Here is an 18,865-nt window from a genome sequence, read left to right as displayed (position 1 = left end):
GTAGAGAATTCCACAGGTTCACCACTCTCTGGGTGAAGAAATTCCTCCTCATCTCGGTCCTAAATGGCTTACCCCTTATCCTTAGACTGTGTCCCCTGGTTCTGGACTTCCCCAACATTGGGAATATTCTTCCTGCATCTAACCTGTCTAAACCCATCAGAATTTTAAACGTTTCTATGAGGTCCCCTCTCATTCTTCTGAACTCCAGTGAATACAAGCCCAGTTGATCCAGTCTTTCTTGATAGGTCAGTCCCGCCATCCCGGGAATCAGTCTGGTGAACCTTCGCTGCACTCCCTCAATAGCAAGAATGTTCTTCCTCAGGTTAGGAGACCAAAACTGTACACAATACTCCAGGTGTGGCCTCACCAAGGCCCTGTACAACTGTAGCAACACCTCCCTGCCCCTGTACTCAAATCCTCTCACTATGAAGGCCAACATGCCATTTGCTTTCTTAACCGCCTGTTGTACCTGCATGCCAACCTTCAATGACTGATGTACCATGACACCCAGGTCTCGTTGCACCTCCCCTTTTCCTAATTTGTCACCATTCAGATAATAGTCTGTCTCTCTGTTTTTACCAGCAAAGTGGATAACCTCACATTTATCCACATTATACTTCATCTGCCATGCATTTGCCCACTCACCTAACCTATCATCATTTCTGCCTTCGGTAAGTTGGATTCTGCATTGCTCTGATGAAGGCTTAGCGATCTGAAATGTTAATTCTGTTTCTCTCTCCACAGTTGCTGCCTGACCTGCTAAGTATTTCCAGCATTTTCTGTTTTTATTTCTGATTTCCAGCATCCGCAGTATTTTACTTTTGTATCTGCATTGTTGATCCCTGACTTGAGACTTCTGTTTCTAAATTCAATCTGTTGTAATGCTTTTTCATTATATACAGCGAAATATACCAGAGGGTCACATTAGGCCAATGTAACTTGTAATGTTTGGAAGATTTTGGGGGTGAGAAAGAGCGTGGTAGTCAGGGGTTCTGTTTTTGGTGTTATGCAGAGAAATTATTTTATGTTTGATTTTGGGAAATAATTTTTATCCCTAAAAGTCATAGCTACTTGTAATGATTTTTGAAGTACAACCTTTTCTAAATGTTTACGCTTGCATTGTGCAGTTGATTTTCCGTTTCTGACACTACGTCATCCGAAAACACAGTGTCAGTTTCCACATGAACGTTGATGACACCCAGCTCTACCTCACTACCACTTCTCTCGACACCTCCACGGTCTCTAAATTGTCAGACTGCTTGACCAACATCTAGGGCCCAAGTTTCCACATGATTTGCGCCTGATTTTTAGGAGCAACTGGTGGAGGACGGACTATCTTAGAAATCGCAATTCTCCACATTTTTTTTTCTGCAGTTCTAGTCAGGTAGAACAGTTCTACTTTGGAACAGAATTTTTTCTTCAAAAGGGGGCGTGTCCAGCCACTGAAGCCTGATTTGAAAGTTTCCACAGTAAAACGTACTCCAAACTAAAGTAGAATGGAGCAAGTGAAGATTTTTGTAGAACTGAAAAAACCTGTTCTACACATTAAAAAATCAGGCGCAGGTTACAAATTAGGCGTCCAGAACGAGGTGGGGGGGGGAGGGGGGGAAGGGAAGTCATTAAATTCTACAATAAATCCTTATTTATACTTCTACAAATATTATACAAATAAATCCAACCTGAATAAACATTTATAAGCAAAGAAAAGATTAAATAAACCATCTTCCTACCTGTGTGAAAGTGCTTCAGACACGGAGAATTCTGCAGGCGTTCGTTCCCGCGGGGGAGGGGAGAAGGGAACAGCCGCTTCGTTCCTGTGGAGGGGAGGGGGGGAAGGGAACAGCCGCTTTGTTCCCGTGGAAGGGAGGGGGGGGGGAAGGGAACAGCCATTCCGTTCCCGTGGGGGAGGGGGGAAGGAGACAGTGAGAAGGCTGCAAGTGCTAATGTGCTTTTATTAAAAAAATGTTCAAAAATTAAACAGCTACAAAGAACTACAAAAATGGCCGAGTGCCAATGTTTTTTTCACACTGAGCATGCGCGAACGCTCCAATGCGCACGCGCAGCGTTGCCGGCAGGAAAAAAACTAATTTAAATAGTACCCGCCCCCTCCCACTTACAAAATTGGCGCGAGTGTAGGCTCCGCCCCCCTGGGCGCCGCGCCAGGCAGACAAGGAGCTGCAGAACGCTCCAGAATTGCGAGTTTTTTTTTAGGCGCCGTTTTAGGCGCGAAAAGTGGGCGCCCAGCTCGGAGACTTGGAAACTTGGGCCCCTAGTTCTGGATGAGCAGAAATTTTCTCCAATTGAATATTGGGAAGACCGAAGCCATTGTTTTCAGCCCCCGCCACAAACTCCATTCCTTAGCCACTGACTCCATCAATCTCCCCAACTTCTGTCTAAGGCTGAACCAGACTGTTCGCAATCTTGATGTCATATTTTACCCTGGAATGTGCTTTGACCACACATCCGCAGCATAACTAAGACCGCCTATTTTTACTTCCATAACATCGCCCGTCTCAGCCCTTGCCTCAGCTCATCTGCTGCTGAAGCTCTCATCCAGGTCTTTGTTACCTCTTGACTTGACTATTCTAACGCACTCATGGCTGGCCTCCCACATTCTACCCTACGTAAACTAAAGGTGATCCAAAACCCGGCTGTCCATGTCCAAACTCGCACCAAGTCCTGCTCACCCATCACCCCTGTGCTCACTGAACTACGTTGGCTGCCTTGTATTCAAATCCTTCCATGGCCTCGCCCCTCCCTATCTCTGTAATCTCCTACAGCCTCACGAGAAGCCTGCGCTCCTCTAATTCTGCCCTCTTGAGCATCCCTGATTTTAATCGTTCAACCATTGGTGGCCGTGCCTTCTGTTGCCTAGGCCCGAAGCTCTGGAACTTCCTGCCTGAAACTCTCCGCCTCTCTACCTCTCATTCCTCCTTCAAGAATGCTCTTTAAAATCTACCTCTTTGACCAAGCTTTTGGTTACCTGCCCTAATTTCTGCTTGTGCGGCTCGGTGTCATTTTTTGTGTCTCAATACTCCTGTGAAGTGCCTTGGGACGTTTCACTACGTTAAAGGCGCTATATAAATACAAGTTGGTGTTATTGCGGCTGAACGTTTTTAAATGAGTTTTGCTAGGTTTCTCGATGCAGGGTAGCAACACGGAGGAATGTGTTGCTGTTTCAATTCTCTGAATTATGTATTGAAACAACTTTTTTATCTGTTGTCTAAATGCTGTGGAAGCAAAGTGTCCCTGGTTTGCAGCTTTCATGTAGATTTTAGTATGTTGTATTTGTAAAAGCTGACCAATTCATACCAATGTAGGCAAATGTGACAACCAGTTTGCACACAGCAAGGTCCCACAAACAGTGAGACAAATAACCAGATACGATGTTGATTGAGAGAGGAATATTATCCATAATATGAGGAACACCCCCCCCCCCCCCCGCACTTGTTGAAATGGGGCTGTGGAATCTTTTACATCTTCCTGAGCTATGTTCCCTGTAATTTTTAGGGCCTTGCATGGCCCCTTCAAAATACGGCATTTACATTTAAATGCTGGCTGTGCGGTTTCCTTGGGGTTAGGACACGACCACGCACCTTACAAGGAACACTGCTTCCAAAGGTCAAACTTGGTCTCCATTTAACACCTCATCCAAAAGACAGCACCTCTGACACTGCAGCACTCCTTCAGTACTGCACTCGATATCAAGCTGTATTATGTGCTCAAGTCTCGAGTGGGCTTGACACCACGATCTTCTGACTGAGTACTACCGCAGTGCCAAGGCTGACACTTTATTGCAATAAAAGATTGACCTTTAAATTTAAAAAACAATCAATTTCTATGTCTGAAGGCTACTTTGTAAGATTTGCAAGCAGTTCTGAGGTGCTGGAACAAATTAAATGATAATATTTGGCAGGCTAGTGGTGATTACATCACCATGTTGCTATGACTTGTACCTCTGTTCTAAAATGCCCCTTCATTGTTGGTTTTCTATTCTCTACAGCTATTTACTGAGCTTGCTCTAAGAGTCTTTGCCAAATAAGGGGTATTTTTATATTGTTGGCTTTCGCAAGACAGCTGCATGTTTCCTATGGCCCTTCTATGGTTAAAGTATATTTTTCTGTGCATGTTCTCTACAACCACATTTTGAAGCCTCTTTTTTAGGTCTCGCACCTTATTGCAGACTTATTTATTATGTTGCTACCCAGAAATTCCAGGCTCCTTCCCTTCAGCCAATGGTTTTTCTTTCATAGAGTGATGCCTATCAGAATAGTTCTTCATGGATACAATTTGAAAAGAAACCAAAGTAGTGCTGGAGTTTAGTGCGATCGCTGATGCTTCTACTTGCAACCTATTCAAAATAATTAAATCCGATAGATAGTGATCTTATTGCATATGTTCAAGTTGAATTGTATCTTGTAGTAATACTCTAGAGTGGATATTGTCATCTTGTAGTGTTGCAATTGTAACAGTTCTCAGATGTGACTTAGAAACATTTTTGAATTGTTAAATCCTGAAAGTCATGTGTCCCTGAACTGCAATTTGAATAAATTAAAAACTATCATGTTGCAGATGTCACTTCCTTACACATACAAAGGAACCTTAAAATGATGACTGCTTCAGACCTAGAGTCTGAAATTTACAAGCACCTGTAACAGCTTCCATTTATATGACGCATCTTACATGCTGAAGATACTCGCGTGCTTTTTACAATGAGGAATAAAAGGTTACGGTGGACACGGATCATAGATAAAGGCAAGAGAAATGGCGAAGCTAGGGTGTGGGACAAGAGGGCACAGTTGAAACAGTTTTACAGTGATTTTAGAAACCTTGGGGACGGTGGCAAGATGAGGAAATTAGGTAGAATGGAAGATGATGTGGACTGAGTCTTCGGCAGTAGAAGGGAAGTGATGATCGTAGAAGCAGCAATATTGCAGAGGTGGACAAAAGCAGTTTTGTTACTGGAGAGGATGAGCTGGTTTTTGGATGCCAAGATTGTACACTTCTTGACTTTGCTGAGCGAGCAGCAGGGAGGTGGTTGGAATTGAAGCCAGAGGCATGTAGGTTAGCCTCAGTATTGCCAACTTTTCTTCTTTCTCCTTTGCTCGTTCTCTCTCTCCGTCTCTTTTCATTATCCACAGCAACCGAGTTTTGACGAATAGGTATGAGTTTCTGGTCTGAACCTGCTGTTGCCTAAGGCTAAATATTTTCCTGCTAATGGTTGCAAGCCAGCACTTGCGAAAGACGTACTGCCATGGGGAAGGATTGACTCGAGTTAAGCTAATGGGTGGAGCAGGGTATTTAACGCACAAGTATTTTTCATATGTGAAATTTAATATTCTAGATATTTGTAGTCAGTTCTGATTGCGGAACACTTTTACAATACAGAGTTCACTTGGTAGCTCTGTAAATATTATTGTTTTTAGTGTAATTATTTACTAGAGTGAACATATAAGCACCTGTATTTAACCTATGAAAGGTGTCTTGTTACTCCCTCCCCCAGTCAAAACATATTTAACCTCTGACTTCAAACGGAATTTAACCACATTTAATTGAGAATCACAATTTCTTTTTCTGTGAATTATATAGCTGAATTTTGGTCATGTTTACAGTCTTGAAAAGAGAATGCAGCATGCTTGAGCTCAGCTTCTCAGGAAACGTTCACGTAGGGTTTTCATTAAAACTAAATATATGTACAATACCTGTTTATAATGATGGTATGAAGTTTTGAGATTACACTTTGCCAGTTCGGTGCCATATTAGAGAGCTTATCCTGGGGTTGGTCAAAGGAACTGTAAGAGGCCATTTACCTAATGTATTCAAATATTGCAGTTGATGTAAATTTCGCTGGGTTGGGTGACAAAGGATTAATTGAATTTGGGAACTCTGCCGGCAAGAGTATTTGTATGTGAATTTTCATACTTTTAAATTAAGACTGACGTATGGAGCAGTACAGAAGGGTCCCGGTGTTTTGTCGAGCTGAAAGACTGCTGCAGTAGGTGACAGATTGTGATAGACTCCAAGGGCTCAAGTTTCGGCCTGAGTTGCACCTATTTTTTTGGAGCAACTAGTTTAGAATCGAGTATCTTAGAAATTGCAATTCTCGGCATTTAGTTTTCTCTAGTTCTAGTGAGTTAGAATAGTTTGATTTTGGAACAGATTTTTTTTTTCAAAAGGGGGCGTGACCAGCCATTTACGCCTGTTTTGCAAGTTTAGGCAGCGAAAACTTACTCCAAACTAACTGAATGGAGTAAGTGTAGATTTTTGTACGCTCAGAAAAACCTTGCCTACACTTATAAATCAGGCATAGGGAACGGGAGGGCGGGGGGGGGGGGGGGGGGGAGTTTACAAACATGAAACACATCACTTTTACAAATAAAGAGCCATCATCAATAATAAATGATAAATAAATCAATAAATCAACCAATAAATCAAAAAAAAATGTTTTAATTTAAAAAAAATCAATAAATAAAAAATAGTTTTTACTCACCTACTGCAGCACCGGAAGCCCTCCAACAATGTGCTGGGACGCCCCCCCCCAGTGTCCCTCTGTCTCTGTCAGTGTCTCTCTCTCGCTCTCTGTCAGTATCTCTGTGTTTCTGACAGCGGGGGGGGGGGGGGGGGAGGGAAGAGGGAGAGGAGGGTGGGGGGGAAGGAGAGGGAGGGTGGAGGAGGCTGAACGGGCCCCGCCCCCGACACTTCAGGCGGGCCCCACCCCCAGCGAGATGCTGGGCGGGCGGGCCCCGCCGACGACAGAGAGGGGGGGGGGATGAGGAGGGGGAAGGGCTGAACGGGAGGGAGCGGGTGGGGGGGGGCTGAACAGGGGGGAGGCCGGGGTCCCGATCTTTGCCCGGAGAGCCCATTCGACCGAGGGCTAGGGCTGGCGTGCTTCGGGCCTCTCCCACGCAGCCTCGGGGGCAAGGAGCTACTACACATGCGCCCACACTCTAGTGCGCATGTGCAGAGGTCCCAGCACGGGTTTCAGCGCTGGGACCTGGCTCCGCCCCCGATCCCTTGTGCTGCGCCACGCCGAGCATGAAGACGTCCTGAGGAGCTCGCAGAATCACAAGCTAAGTTATCGGCGCCCTTTTTATTCCAGTAAGTCGTGTGCCGTTTTTAGAGGGCAGAAACTTGGGCCGCAAGAGTCTGGAGTGACTGGCAGAAACTTTGTCAATAGTATGCATCTCCTAAAGATCTACAAAAGAGGGGGGAAATGTGAGAAATTTCACTAATATGTCTTGCAGCTTAATTTGGTAGCTTAATTGAGCTTACTCCTGTTAATAGGTTATTTTTTTTGTCCCTAGCTATCTTGATATGATTTCTGTATGAAACCTTGAAACACTATGCTCTTGGTCAATACATTAGAACTCTACCAAGTATACTATAGTACGATGGGGCAGGTTTCAAGTGTGCTCCTGGGACTGTGTTCCAAGGACATTCTAAATAACTGACATTGTCAATACTGTCTTAACCTTGTTTGGAACAAGATGTGAAAGTTTATTTTTTTTAATTGGGTCTCTAATACTGCAGAAGCTTTTGTTTTGGATAGGTTATTTCCTGAGGAGTCTGCAGAATTGTCAGCGTGACTATAAAATGCCTTGCCAACATTACTATGTCCTTGGGATACACAGCACCTGTCACCAGTAGTTTACAAGCACCCAAAGATAATGAAGCCGACTTCTACCTTCTGTTGCTGGCCTGATTTACATAGTACTTGTTTTCTCCATGCTGTAATTGCATGAAATCTTTGTTTTATCCTGATGGGAACCTTAGTATTCAAGTTTTCTATGATTACATGAAGCTCACTGAGCTGAAACTCCTATAGCCCCATAGCTGACTGGCCTTGCTATATGACAAATGCCGTTTAAATTATACATCACAGTTTATCTCTTGTGATGCTTTGTAATCATAATTACAGATGCTGTATGCTTTGGGCCCTGTTAATGTTCATGCATGTAATGTTAACTAAATCAGTCAGCTGCAAGTGGTATCTTGTATGATAGCTCTGATCTGGCATTTTTACTCCACCCTATTTACCAGCAGTAAATTCAAATAGCGACTTAAAGTTTGGGTTTTCCCTCTGCTGTCTATTTACCACTACAGGTTCAGAATGTCTTTATAAAGATATTTGTGCTTTAGGTGGCACCATAAGCAGAGGTCAGCAGCTGAACACCATTTAAATTGACCAAGCTGCTGCCATTGGAGGATCGGTAGGAATGAGGTGTGTGTTTTCGGGACCTCCGGCTGCTGTTGGGACTGAGGGACAAGGCCGAATCCTGGAGGGATCACCTCCACTTGTATTATCGTGTGTCGTGGCGCGAGCACTGTGCTGCTGCTCCACTGGCACATTAATAGAAAAGTGTAATGTTTAAACCTAAAGTTGCCTTTTGTGTGAAGGATTTGAAGCATATAGAAAAATAGATTTAAGGTCATTAAACCATTCACAGTCATAAGTTACCTTGTCACTTAATCACACTGCTTTGACCATCTAACTATGCTGAGTGCACACCCACTCCCTAATAAGGAAAATAGATGTTTTTAAATTATATACGCAATCAAACAAATTGACAGCAAGGTAAACACTAACATGGCCTAAGGAAAGCTATTGTGGTTCAGAACCCATTGATTGAATAGTGGCCTTAAACTTGTTACCAGCATGGAACCATACACATCTTTATTTCACTATGGCAATCATTTCACTTTGTATCATGAATAATAAATGGTGAATGAACACATTGCTCAAAACCAAGAATAGTTTTGACAGGAGTAAATCGTTTTGTTAATGTAATCAGAACACATTACCTTAATGCTGCCAGCAACACTGTTCATGGTAGCAAGTGTTGAATATCTGCATATAGCAGAATTTCATTTGTAAATGTAACCATTGCAAATTGTACTCACTATTTTTTCCAAGTGTTATTTTTCAATGAAATCTGAGAAATTGTAACCGAAACACAAAACATTTTAAGTGGGATAGTGTATTTTGATGCGGACCATAGTTTGCACACAGTTTTTAAAGATGAAACTGTACAACCTACATTTTTCCCAGGCTTCATTCACAGAATTGAAAATGGGGTTACCTTGCAAGCTGTAAAAGAATAAATTTGCAGTTGTATAAGCACTCTATTGGATCCTTGGGATGCTCCAAACCACTTCACCAGTGAATTACTTCTGATGTGTAATCACTTATATAGGTGAATGCAGCAGCCAAGTTACACACAGCATGAGCCACGAACAACGAAAATATGAATGGCCAGTTAATTTGATATGGTGTTGATGGAGGAATAAGCACTGGCCAGGACATGTAAAGTCCCTGCTTTTTGAATAATACAGTTACCACAGGATCTTTTACTTCCACTTGAACAGGCAGACAGACATGGTCTTGATTTAATGCCTCATACCTCTGACAATTCAGTACTGCACTGAAGTGCCAACTTATATTATGTGCTGAAGTCCTGCCGTGGGGCTTGAACCAGGATCTTCTGACTTCTAGATCAGAGTGCTACCAACTAAGACAAAAAATGAAGGGTATTTGGTTGCTGATCGGACTATTTTAATTCAAAAGTGTTTAGTATTCAAAATGTGTTGTATCAATATCAAACGTATCTCTCCCCTAGTTTTTAAAAAAGTGCATTTTCACCTCTGCTGAATTGGTGGGATTGTTGATTGGCGAGGAGAGGGAAAGTAGAGAGAATATCTCGCTATTGGATGAAGGTCATGACTTGGAAATTGCTCTGTTTCTCATTTTGAGAGTCACTTCGAGGAGCAGGAGATTTATCTGTTGCATTCATTGCCTGTAATGAGTTGAACGATACTTTTTTTTTTGGTCAACAGGCAATATTACTGGTACGATGAAAGGGGAAAGAAAATCAAGTGCACAGCCCCACAGTACGTGGACTTTGTAATGACTTCTGTACAGAAGTTTGTGACAGATGAAGATATTTTTCCAACAAAATATGGTAGGTTTTTTTGTATATTTTTCCATTTAGGTTTGTGGATATTCTCTTGACCAGATGTCTGTGTCTAAAGAACAATTCTGGTTGCTGAATAAGATGGCTGTGCCGCAATTCAGATGAAGGTCAGCATGTAATTAATATTGCTTTGAGCAGCACAATACAATTGGAGCTGTCACACATTTGAGGATTATTAAGTTCAACTAAACATTTTTCTTTGTTTAAATACTTTTGATGCACTTGTGGGGAGCCTGAATTGTGTACTTTTGGACTGCCCTCTGGATTTAGAAAAGAGTTGTCTAAAGACTATATGCCCCCTCTTTACTGCTCTCCCGTTTAAAATGGTTTCACTTAAAATCCTTGATAAATTATGAAGGGAAAGACATTGCTTAGTTGCACAGTGCTTCATGGGTTCATTTTAAGAACTGAATGCGAGATCACCAATAACTTCAGACATGTCTGATTTCCATGACATCATTCTAGAGTAAAAATAACAGCAGTTTAATGCCAAGTATTATGTTTCCGACACACAGTTTTCGTATCAGATCACTGGCAGTGAAATAGATTGAATTAAGTGGAAACCTAAAATAAGGAAACTTTATTAAAAAGAACACCACATTGTAGCAGCACACAAAATAACTCTGACATGGTAGTATCACTTAACAATAGTAAGATTGCTGGCGTATGTATGCCAAGCCTACCTATGTGAAGTCAGTACTGCTTTTGATATAGCAAAAAAATGTTGAACGGTCGAAGAGGACATCTGTCGTACTGTAGGCTATCCCCACATGAATGGGGCATAGGGAATTTTTGATTTTAAAAATAAGACACCAAATTTGAATTCTTCCCCCTCCCCATCCGTGGCTAACTAAGGAAGTAAAGGATGGTATCAAATTGAAAACAAAGGCATGCAATGTTGCGAAGAATACGGGAAGGCCTGAGGATTGGGACATTTTTAGAAACCAGCAAAGGGCGACTAAAAAAATAATAGAGAGAAGATAGTTTGAGAGTAAACTAGCAAGAAATATAAAAATAGACAGTAAGAGCTTCTACAGGTATATAAAAAGGAAGAGTAGCTAAAGTAAAGATTGGACCCTTAGAGGATGAGACTGGACAATTAATAATGGGAAACAGGGAAATAGCAGAGACTTTGAACAAATATTTTGTATCTGTCTTCACGGTAGAAAAAACTAAAAGCATCCCAATAATTGATAATCAAGGGGCTATTGGTAGGGGGGAACGATCACCATCACGAGAGAAAAAGTACGAGGCAAACTAATGGGACTAAACATAAGAAATAGGAGCAGGAGTAGACCATTTGGCCCCTCAAGCCTGCTCTGCCATTTAATAAGATCATGGCTGATCTGATCATGGGCTCAGCTACACTTCCCTGCCCGCTCCCCATAACCCTTTACTGGAGATCTTTGAGGATATAAAAGGGATTTCCAGAAAGCATTCGATAAGGTGCCACATAGAAGGTTACTTCATAGAAACATAGAAACATAGAAAATAGGTGCAGGAGCAGGCCATTCAGCCCTTCTAGCCTGCACCGCCATTCAATGAGTTCATGGCTGAACATGAAACTTCAGTACCCCCTTCCTGCTTTCTCGCCATAACCCTTGATCCCCCGAGTAGTAAGGACTTCATCTAACTCCCTTTTGAATATATTTAGTGAATTGGCCTCAACTACTTTCACAAGATAAGAGCTCATGGGGTTGGGAGTAATACATTATCATAGATAGAGGATTGGCTAACTAACAGAAAACAGAGTTGGGATAAATGGGTCATTTTCAGATTGGCAAACTATAACTAGTGGGGTGCCACAGGGATCAGTGCTGGGGCCTCAACTATTTACAGTTTATATTAATGACTTGGATGAAGGGACCGAGTGTAATGTAGCTAAATTTGCTGCTGATAGAAAGATAGGTGGGAAAGCAAGCTGTGAGGAGGATGCAAATAATCTACAAAGGGATATAGATGGGCTAAATGAGTGGGCAAAAAATTGGCAGATGGAGTATAATGTGGGAAAATCAGAAATTATCCACTTTAGTACGAAAAATAAAAAAGCAAATTATTATTTACATGGGAAGAGATTACAAAATGCTGCAGTCCAGAGGGATCTGGGGGTCCTTGTACATGAAACACAAAGTTAGCATGCAGGTACAGCAAGTAATTAGGAAGGCAAATGGAATGCTAGTCTTAATTGCAAGAGCGATGGGGTATAAAAGTAGGGAAGTCCTGCTACAACTGTAGGTGAGACCACACCTGGAATACTGCGTACAGTTTCGGTTTCCTTATTTAAGGAGGGATATGCTTGCATTGGAGGCAGTTCAGAGAAGGTTCACGAGGTTGATACCTGAGATGAAGGGGTTGTCTTATGAACATAGGTTGAGCAGGCTGGGCCTATTCTCATTGGAGTTTAGAAGATGAGAGGTGATTGTATTGAAACATATAAGGGGGCTTGACAGAGTAGATGCAGAGAGAATGTTTCCCCTCATCGGGGAATCTAGAACTAGTGGGCATAGTTTCAGAATAAGGGGCCGCCCATTTAAAACAGAAATGAGGAGGAATTTCTTCTGAGGTTTGTGAATCTATGTAATTCTCTACCCCAGAGAGCCGTGGAGGCTGGGTCATTGAATATATTTAAGGGTGGAAATGGTTATGGGGAGCGGGCGGGGAAGTGGAGTTGAGGCCAAGCTCATATCAGCCATGATATTGAATGGCGGAGCAAGCTCGAGGGGCCGAATGGCCTATTCCTGCTCCTGTTTCTTATCTTCTTATGTTTAGTCCCATTAGTTTGCCTAGTACTTTTTCTCTAGTGATGGTGATTGTTCCCACCTACCAATAGCCCCTTGATTATCAATTATTGGGATGCTTTTAGTTTCTTCTACTGTGAAGACAGATACAAAATATTTCTTATGTTCTTGTGTTAACCTGTTGACATGGACCCACCCGTAGAGGCGGCCAGTCTTGAGATTGTTTACTGTTTCTGTTTCCAATACTCTTACCATTCCTGCATCATTGGCGTACTGTCGGTCCCAATCGGATTGCTCTCATTGCCATTAAAGTTACATATCAGTCCTGGGATTTCTAATTTGGCAGTTGACACTGTTACAAGGAAGCTTTTGTTGATTGAGAATTTAATATTGGACAGTTAATGGCACAATAGTGACTGTGGAATTAAAGGTGTTGGGGGAAAGATGAAGTTGACTGTTATTGCCATACAATGAAAGTTAACCCTTTGTGTATCCAAAAGATGTAGCCGAGTATAGAGGTGAGGGCTAGGAAGGAGGCCAAAGAATAGAGAGCCTTGTGACACAACAGAGGTGACCATGAAGGAATGCGAGGAAATGCCCATTCAAAGACATGCTGGCTACTTTGATATAAGTTGGAATGAAACCATGAGGAGGCAGTGCTATGGGGAAGGGTGGCCTGGTTGACTTTATTGGACGGACAAGGCGGGATAGTATGCCACAGTTGTAGTCATGGGATGCCACTGACTTTTGACCAGGATAGTTTTAGTGATGAAGGCAGGACACCAATCAGACTTGAACAAGGAGTGGTGGGAAGAGGTTCAAGGACCTTTGCTTTTATATAACATTTTTGTTATAGAAACGCTATCCTTGATGCATGACATGGGCATGTTGAAAGATGCAAAACGATAATTCTACTATCGTCATAGCTGCGCTTTTTAAAGTTTCTGTTGTATCATATTTTTACTGTTAGTAAGTTACGAAACACCATTGAATTTCATACCACTGATTTTTTCCGACAAGTCAATAGATCTGACTACAGTACGACAGATTGTGACTTGCGTGATACGATTTGCAAGGCGATTACGTAGTTTAGAACCACAGCCTTGAAATATTTGAACAGGCTTGTCATTTTCAGTGACTCGTGTACAGTAAGTCATGACATAAACAGCCATTTATGATAGTGGTGTTGTAAAATGTAATCGGATGCTTTCTGGAAAATATAATTAATGGAGTTATAGGGATGTATTTTATAGAATAGGCTTCAGAGTTTCATTGTTTCATGAAGTTCCTGTAGTATTTTGAAGTATTGTATTTTGTAGATTGCTTCTATAAGATATTAATTTCCTCTCGAGTTTTAGATTGCAAGTAGAAAGCCAGCTGATACTAAGCATTTGTTTGCATTTATTCAGGACTTTCCAAGTGAAAGTCGAGAAATTGCTATCTAAAAGCTAGGAACGTTTTCGCAACTTCTCAGGAGCATTATTGATAGAACACAGTTATAACTTAAAAAGGGAGGTTGGGATGCTGCAATGGGTCTATTTCCCTTGAGGACGCTGAAAATTCTTGTAAGTGGTGCAGATCAGGAAAAGATTGCAATATTGTACACTAGTGTGTGGCTCCCTCCAGTGGCAGGTAATCAGAACCAACAAATGTGGAATGGGAGGTACTGGTCCTTGCATATAGCAATTTGTACAATCTATCTGGAAACCACAAATTTTCAATTCGATTTTGGGCCTATTGTATGTTTATGTCATGTCTGTTAAATTACTTAGTCATTGTACTTCAAACGTAATAAGCTGCACATGTTGAATAGATTGCATGTGAAGGCTCAATTGTTGTAAAATAAAGCTCTTTATTGTAGAGGGAAAATAAACATCCCACTTAATGTACCATTTTGTTTATAATGCAAGATGTCCATTTGGATATTAGATTCCTTGTATGCTACAATTTACTTGAATGATTGTCTCTAACGGTTCGGCTTCCTGGTTTTCACCCAGGCGGACCAAATATGACTCCTGGTATAGGATTACATGCCAGGATTATATATAGCTCTTGTACATTTCCCCCTCCCTTTGCCCTATCATTGGTGTCCATGTGTTCAGCTGCTTAGGCACCACTCTCTGAAATGCCCTTCCTAAACCCCACTGCCTCTCTACCTCTCATTTAAGGGACCTCCTTAAAACTCACCTCTGGCCAAACTTTTAGTCATCCCTCCTAATATCTCCTCCTTTGGCTCAGCAGCCATTTTCTTTATGATTACTCCTCTGTGAAGTGCCTTTGAAATGTTTCTCTACTTTAAAGGTGCCATATAAAGGCAAATTGTTGCAAATATTAACTAAATAGGAAGTCAAAGTGTGCCAGATGCATCTTTAAAGTGCCTCATACTTAAATCAATTTGACCACGGATAAATGGACATTAGTCTGTGCTACAGATTAATAATTGTGGTCAAACTTTCCTCATTTTATTTTAGTTGAGGTCTGTTGAGAGCTGGTCTGTGAGCAGCTGTAATGCTTGTCACCACATCCAGCAAAGATGTAATTACATTTCCTGGGCCTGAAAGTGATGGAATGCAGATTTTAGAATCCTGAATAAGTTATTTGGCATTTGCTTGATGTGCATATCAGGAAGAACGAGTCCCGAGAAAAGCTTTGCCAAAGTGATTAGTGGATTCCTCTCCTCCCATCTGTTTGCCGGTTCTCCTCTTACTCTTTTATTTGACCTTGCTTTCTTATAACGAAAGAGAGCCATGGACAAGAAAATAAAACACTGCACGAAAAGCCCATTGAATAGTAACATGCTGGCATGGTTAGGCATATACAGCTGTACATCACCTGTCAAAGCGGTCTCATCCATCACTGGAATAAGAGCAGGAACAGTGGTTGATTTTCTCCATCCCTGCAACACAGGACAGGTTTAGCATCTGCACTGTCACACTGAGATTGGCTAACTTTGCACAGACCAGAAATCAAATCTCGGACCTTTCTGGTCTGAATGGCTCAAGTGAACCAATGAGGGAGCCTGGTGGTTACCACATTTTCAGTGCTGTCTCTGGATTGATTCTGCGCTTTTTTTCCTTGTGGTTTTAGTGTCTAATTTCCTCTTTTAACCAAAAAGGCTAATTATGATTAGGTTCTAAATATGTTCCTCTTTCTCATTGCAGGCAAAGAATTTCCAAACTCCTTTGAGACTTTAGTTAAAAAGATCTGCAGGTATCTGTTCCATGTACTGACTCACATCTACTGGGCTCATTTTAAGGAGACTGTTGCATTGGACCTGCACGGACATTTAAACGCACTGTATATGCATTTCATGTTATTTATAAGGGAATTTAATTTGGTAGATCCCAAGGAAACACTTGTCATGGATGACCTGACTGAAATCCTCTATAGCAACGCAGCAGCACAGAACCACGTCAAGGAAAGATGAGCCACATGCAGAGGAAAGACATTTGATCATGAAGACTGTGGGACTTAACTGAAATTTTATTTCACACTCTAAATGCAGTGTTTACTTTTAGGAAAGAGCCACATTTGACATGGGAAGATGCTTTCTACAATGGTGGTACTGCCATTTTTAATATATTATGATATGTTATTAAAAAATGACTAACTTTGAAGTGGCATGCTGGCAAACATGCTTCTCCCCTACCGAGTAGGAATGGAATGGATGAGCCTGGGTTTTAACCCAGGAATATATAGAGGTTGAAATTTGTATGGTTATAATCTTGGAATACTGCAGCTATTCTGTTGCTCTGGCAACTAATCAAGTACCTCTCGTCATTATCCGGCTTGGACCAGTTACACATGACAGGAATCATTTTTCTTAGCCCATTCTATCTGCAAGCTCCATAGTCGTATTTAATAAAAACTTAACCTGCAGCTTATAACAATATTTTGGCTTGCATTCAAACTTGTGGGATGAAAATTATTTTTCCCTCATTAAGCAATTCTATACTCAGTTAATCTTGCAGATTAGCCTCAATTTAGAGAAATAGTCAAAGCCAATGCTGCTGGGGAGCAAATAGCATGCGAGGTGGGCACTGCAGTCAGGCCTGGTTCAGTACCACACGAGGGCCTCCGCTCTGGCACATTTTAGTGGTGAGCCCTTGTTGCTTCTCACCCTTGCTCAGCTATCTGGGAAATGTTCCTGATCAGGCAGAAAGGGGAAAGTCAGTCTGATCCTTCAAAGGTAGCCACTTCAGAGTGTGTACACACTTTTCTTTGTAAATACTGTTTAAAGTTGAGGTTGGCGTGCTGTATGTGAATGCAAATTGCAACCTTAGTTTTTCCATCAGTTCATTATTGATTTATGGTTATTTTCATTTTCTGTTATAATGCATCTTCTAAGTTTAGCCAAGTAGCTAGTCCTCAAGTTTGTTAGGAATAAAAAGAGGGGGATTGGGGATCAATACACAGATTTCCAATCTCAGTTGCCTAATTTTTGGTTTTAAACTGAGGGATAGCAAACAATATTTCATTTTAATTATCATTTTATTTAGAAGTGTAGGATTTTTTTTGCTGTTTCAGTTTCTCTTGTGTTGGAACATGTTACACTTGAACCTTGTTAGTTGTAGTCAACCTTGGTTTCCAGGTGTTTTCATGCAAATTTATTTTGTTTTTGGCTTCATTAATATAAAATTACAAATAAAAATAGTGATATAAAACAAAAAATAGAGATTGTCTGCTGTGTGATGCATATGTTTCTGAAATGAATGTCTCTATAAAAGTATTCACATTCTGCTGAAGTTTATGATGGTTGCAATGCTGGACTGTAGCCACACGTGCTAAAATGTAAGAGTAATGACTTGCTTCTGTGCAGGGATCAAGATTACACCCTACTGTCGCTCTACAAAGAACCCATGTTTCAATCTTCACTGTAATCAGTTTATTGCATTCTGTATAAAGTGGGTATTTATTTAAAACAATCCTAGCTAAGCTATCTTCAGACTGGATGAGATGTTGCTTTGGGAAAGGATAAACTAAAATATAAATCTGGGAATCCTTTGTTTATCTTTAACATTGAAGAGGATCTTTAAAGGAACTTTTCATTGTGCTATTAGCTTCTTTCTTCAAAACTTTCAAAAAACATAATGCCTTTTTAAACGCCCTTCATAGATTGAGTATTCATGTGTTCTGTACAAGAGGGCAAAAAAGCAGCCTTGGTGAGTAACATTTTTTTTTCAAAGCTTACCCTTGTTGAGTTTGGGGCATTTTTGTTTATCAATACTAAAACTTGCATATTATAACTCATGCCTTATTATTAAAAGAAATCCTTGTCAACATTATGATGGGGGGTTATTTACACTTGGAATCATAGAAATTTACAGCACGGAAGGAGGCCATTTTGGCCCATCGGGTCTGCGCCGGTCGACACAGCTATCCAGCTTAATCCCACTTTCCAGCTCTTAGTCCGTAGGCTACGGCACTTCAAAGTGTGCAACTAAGTACTTCCTAGCTCTGCACCCTTTCAGGCAGCGAGTTCCAGACTCCCAGCACCTTCTGGGTGAATATAACAACATAAGAATTAGGAACAGGAGGAGGCTATCTAGCCCCTCGAGCCTGCTCCGCCATTCAACAAGATCATGGCTGATCTGGCCGTGGACTCAGCTCCACTTACCCGCCTGCTCCCCGTAACCCTTAATTCCATTATTGGTTAAAAATCTATCTATCTGTGACTTGAATACATTCAATGAGCTAGCCTCAACTGCTTCCTTGGGCAGAGAATTCCACAGAGTGACAACCCTGTGGGAGAAGAAATTCCTTCTCAACTCGATTGCCTCCTAGTTCTAGTCTCCCCGACCAGTGGAAACAACCTCACTGCCTCTATCTTGTCTATTCCTTTCATTATTTTAAATGTTTCTAGAAGATTACCCCTCATTCTTCTGAACTCCAACGAGTAAAGACCCAGTCTACTCAATCTATCATCATAAGGTAACTCCCTCATCTCCGGAATCAGCCTAGTGAATCGTCTCTGTACCCCCTCCAAAGCTAGTATATCCTTCCTTAAGTAAGGTGACCAAAACTGCACGCAGTACTCCAGGTGCGGCCTCACCAATACCCTGTACAGTTGCAGCAGGACCTCCCTGCTTTTGTACTCCATCCCTCTCGCAATGAAGGCCAACATTCCATTCGCCTTCCTGATTACCTGCTGCACCT

The 18,865-nt window shown here is 41.5% G+C and overlaps 2 protein-coding genes across 7 annotated transcripts in view; one reads left to right on the top strand and one right to left on the bottom strand.

Moving 5' to 3' along the window:
* LOC139280119 (MOB kinase activator 2) overlaps positions 1 to 17,380 on the top strand; it is a 213,393-nt gene extending 196,013 nt beyond the window's left edge. For all 6 annotated transcript variants that reach the window (XM_070899641.1, XM_070899639.1, XM_070899637.1 and 3 more), the window contains 2 exons: positions 9,835 to 9,959; positions 15,871 to 17,380. In XM_070899641.1, the coding sequence (XP_070755742.1) occupies positions 9,835 to 9,959; positions 15,871 to 16,136 (391 nt within the window). In that variant the 3' untranslated portion in view covers positions 16,137 to 17,380. The remainder of the gene's footprint in view (positions 1 to 9,834; positions 9,960 to 15,870) is intronic.
* brsk2b (BR serine/threonine kinase 2b) overlaps positions 1 to 18,865 on the bottom strand; it is a 927,534-nt gene that overhangs the window by 9,124 nt on the left and 899,545 nt on the right. The gene's annotated exons all lie outside the window — the stretch shown is intronic.

The sequence above is a fragment of the Pristiophorus japonicus genome, chromosome 14, assembly GCF_044704955.1.
Source record: "Pristiophorus japonicus isolate sPriJap1 chromosome 14, sPriJap1.hap1, whole genome shotgun sequence".
NCBI classification, from domain to species: domain Eukaryota; kingdom Metazoa; phylum Chordata; class Chondrichthyes; family Pristiophoridae; genus Pristiophorus; species Pristiophorus japonicus.
The sequence above is the reverse complement of the archived record's forward strand: the minus strand, read 5'-3'. Positions and strand labels throughout refer to the sequence as shown.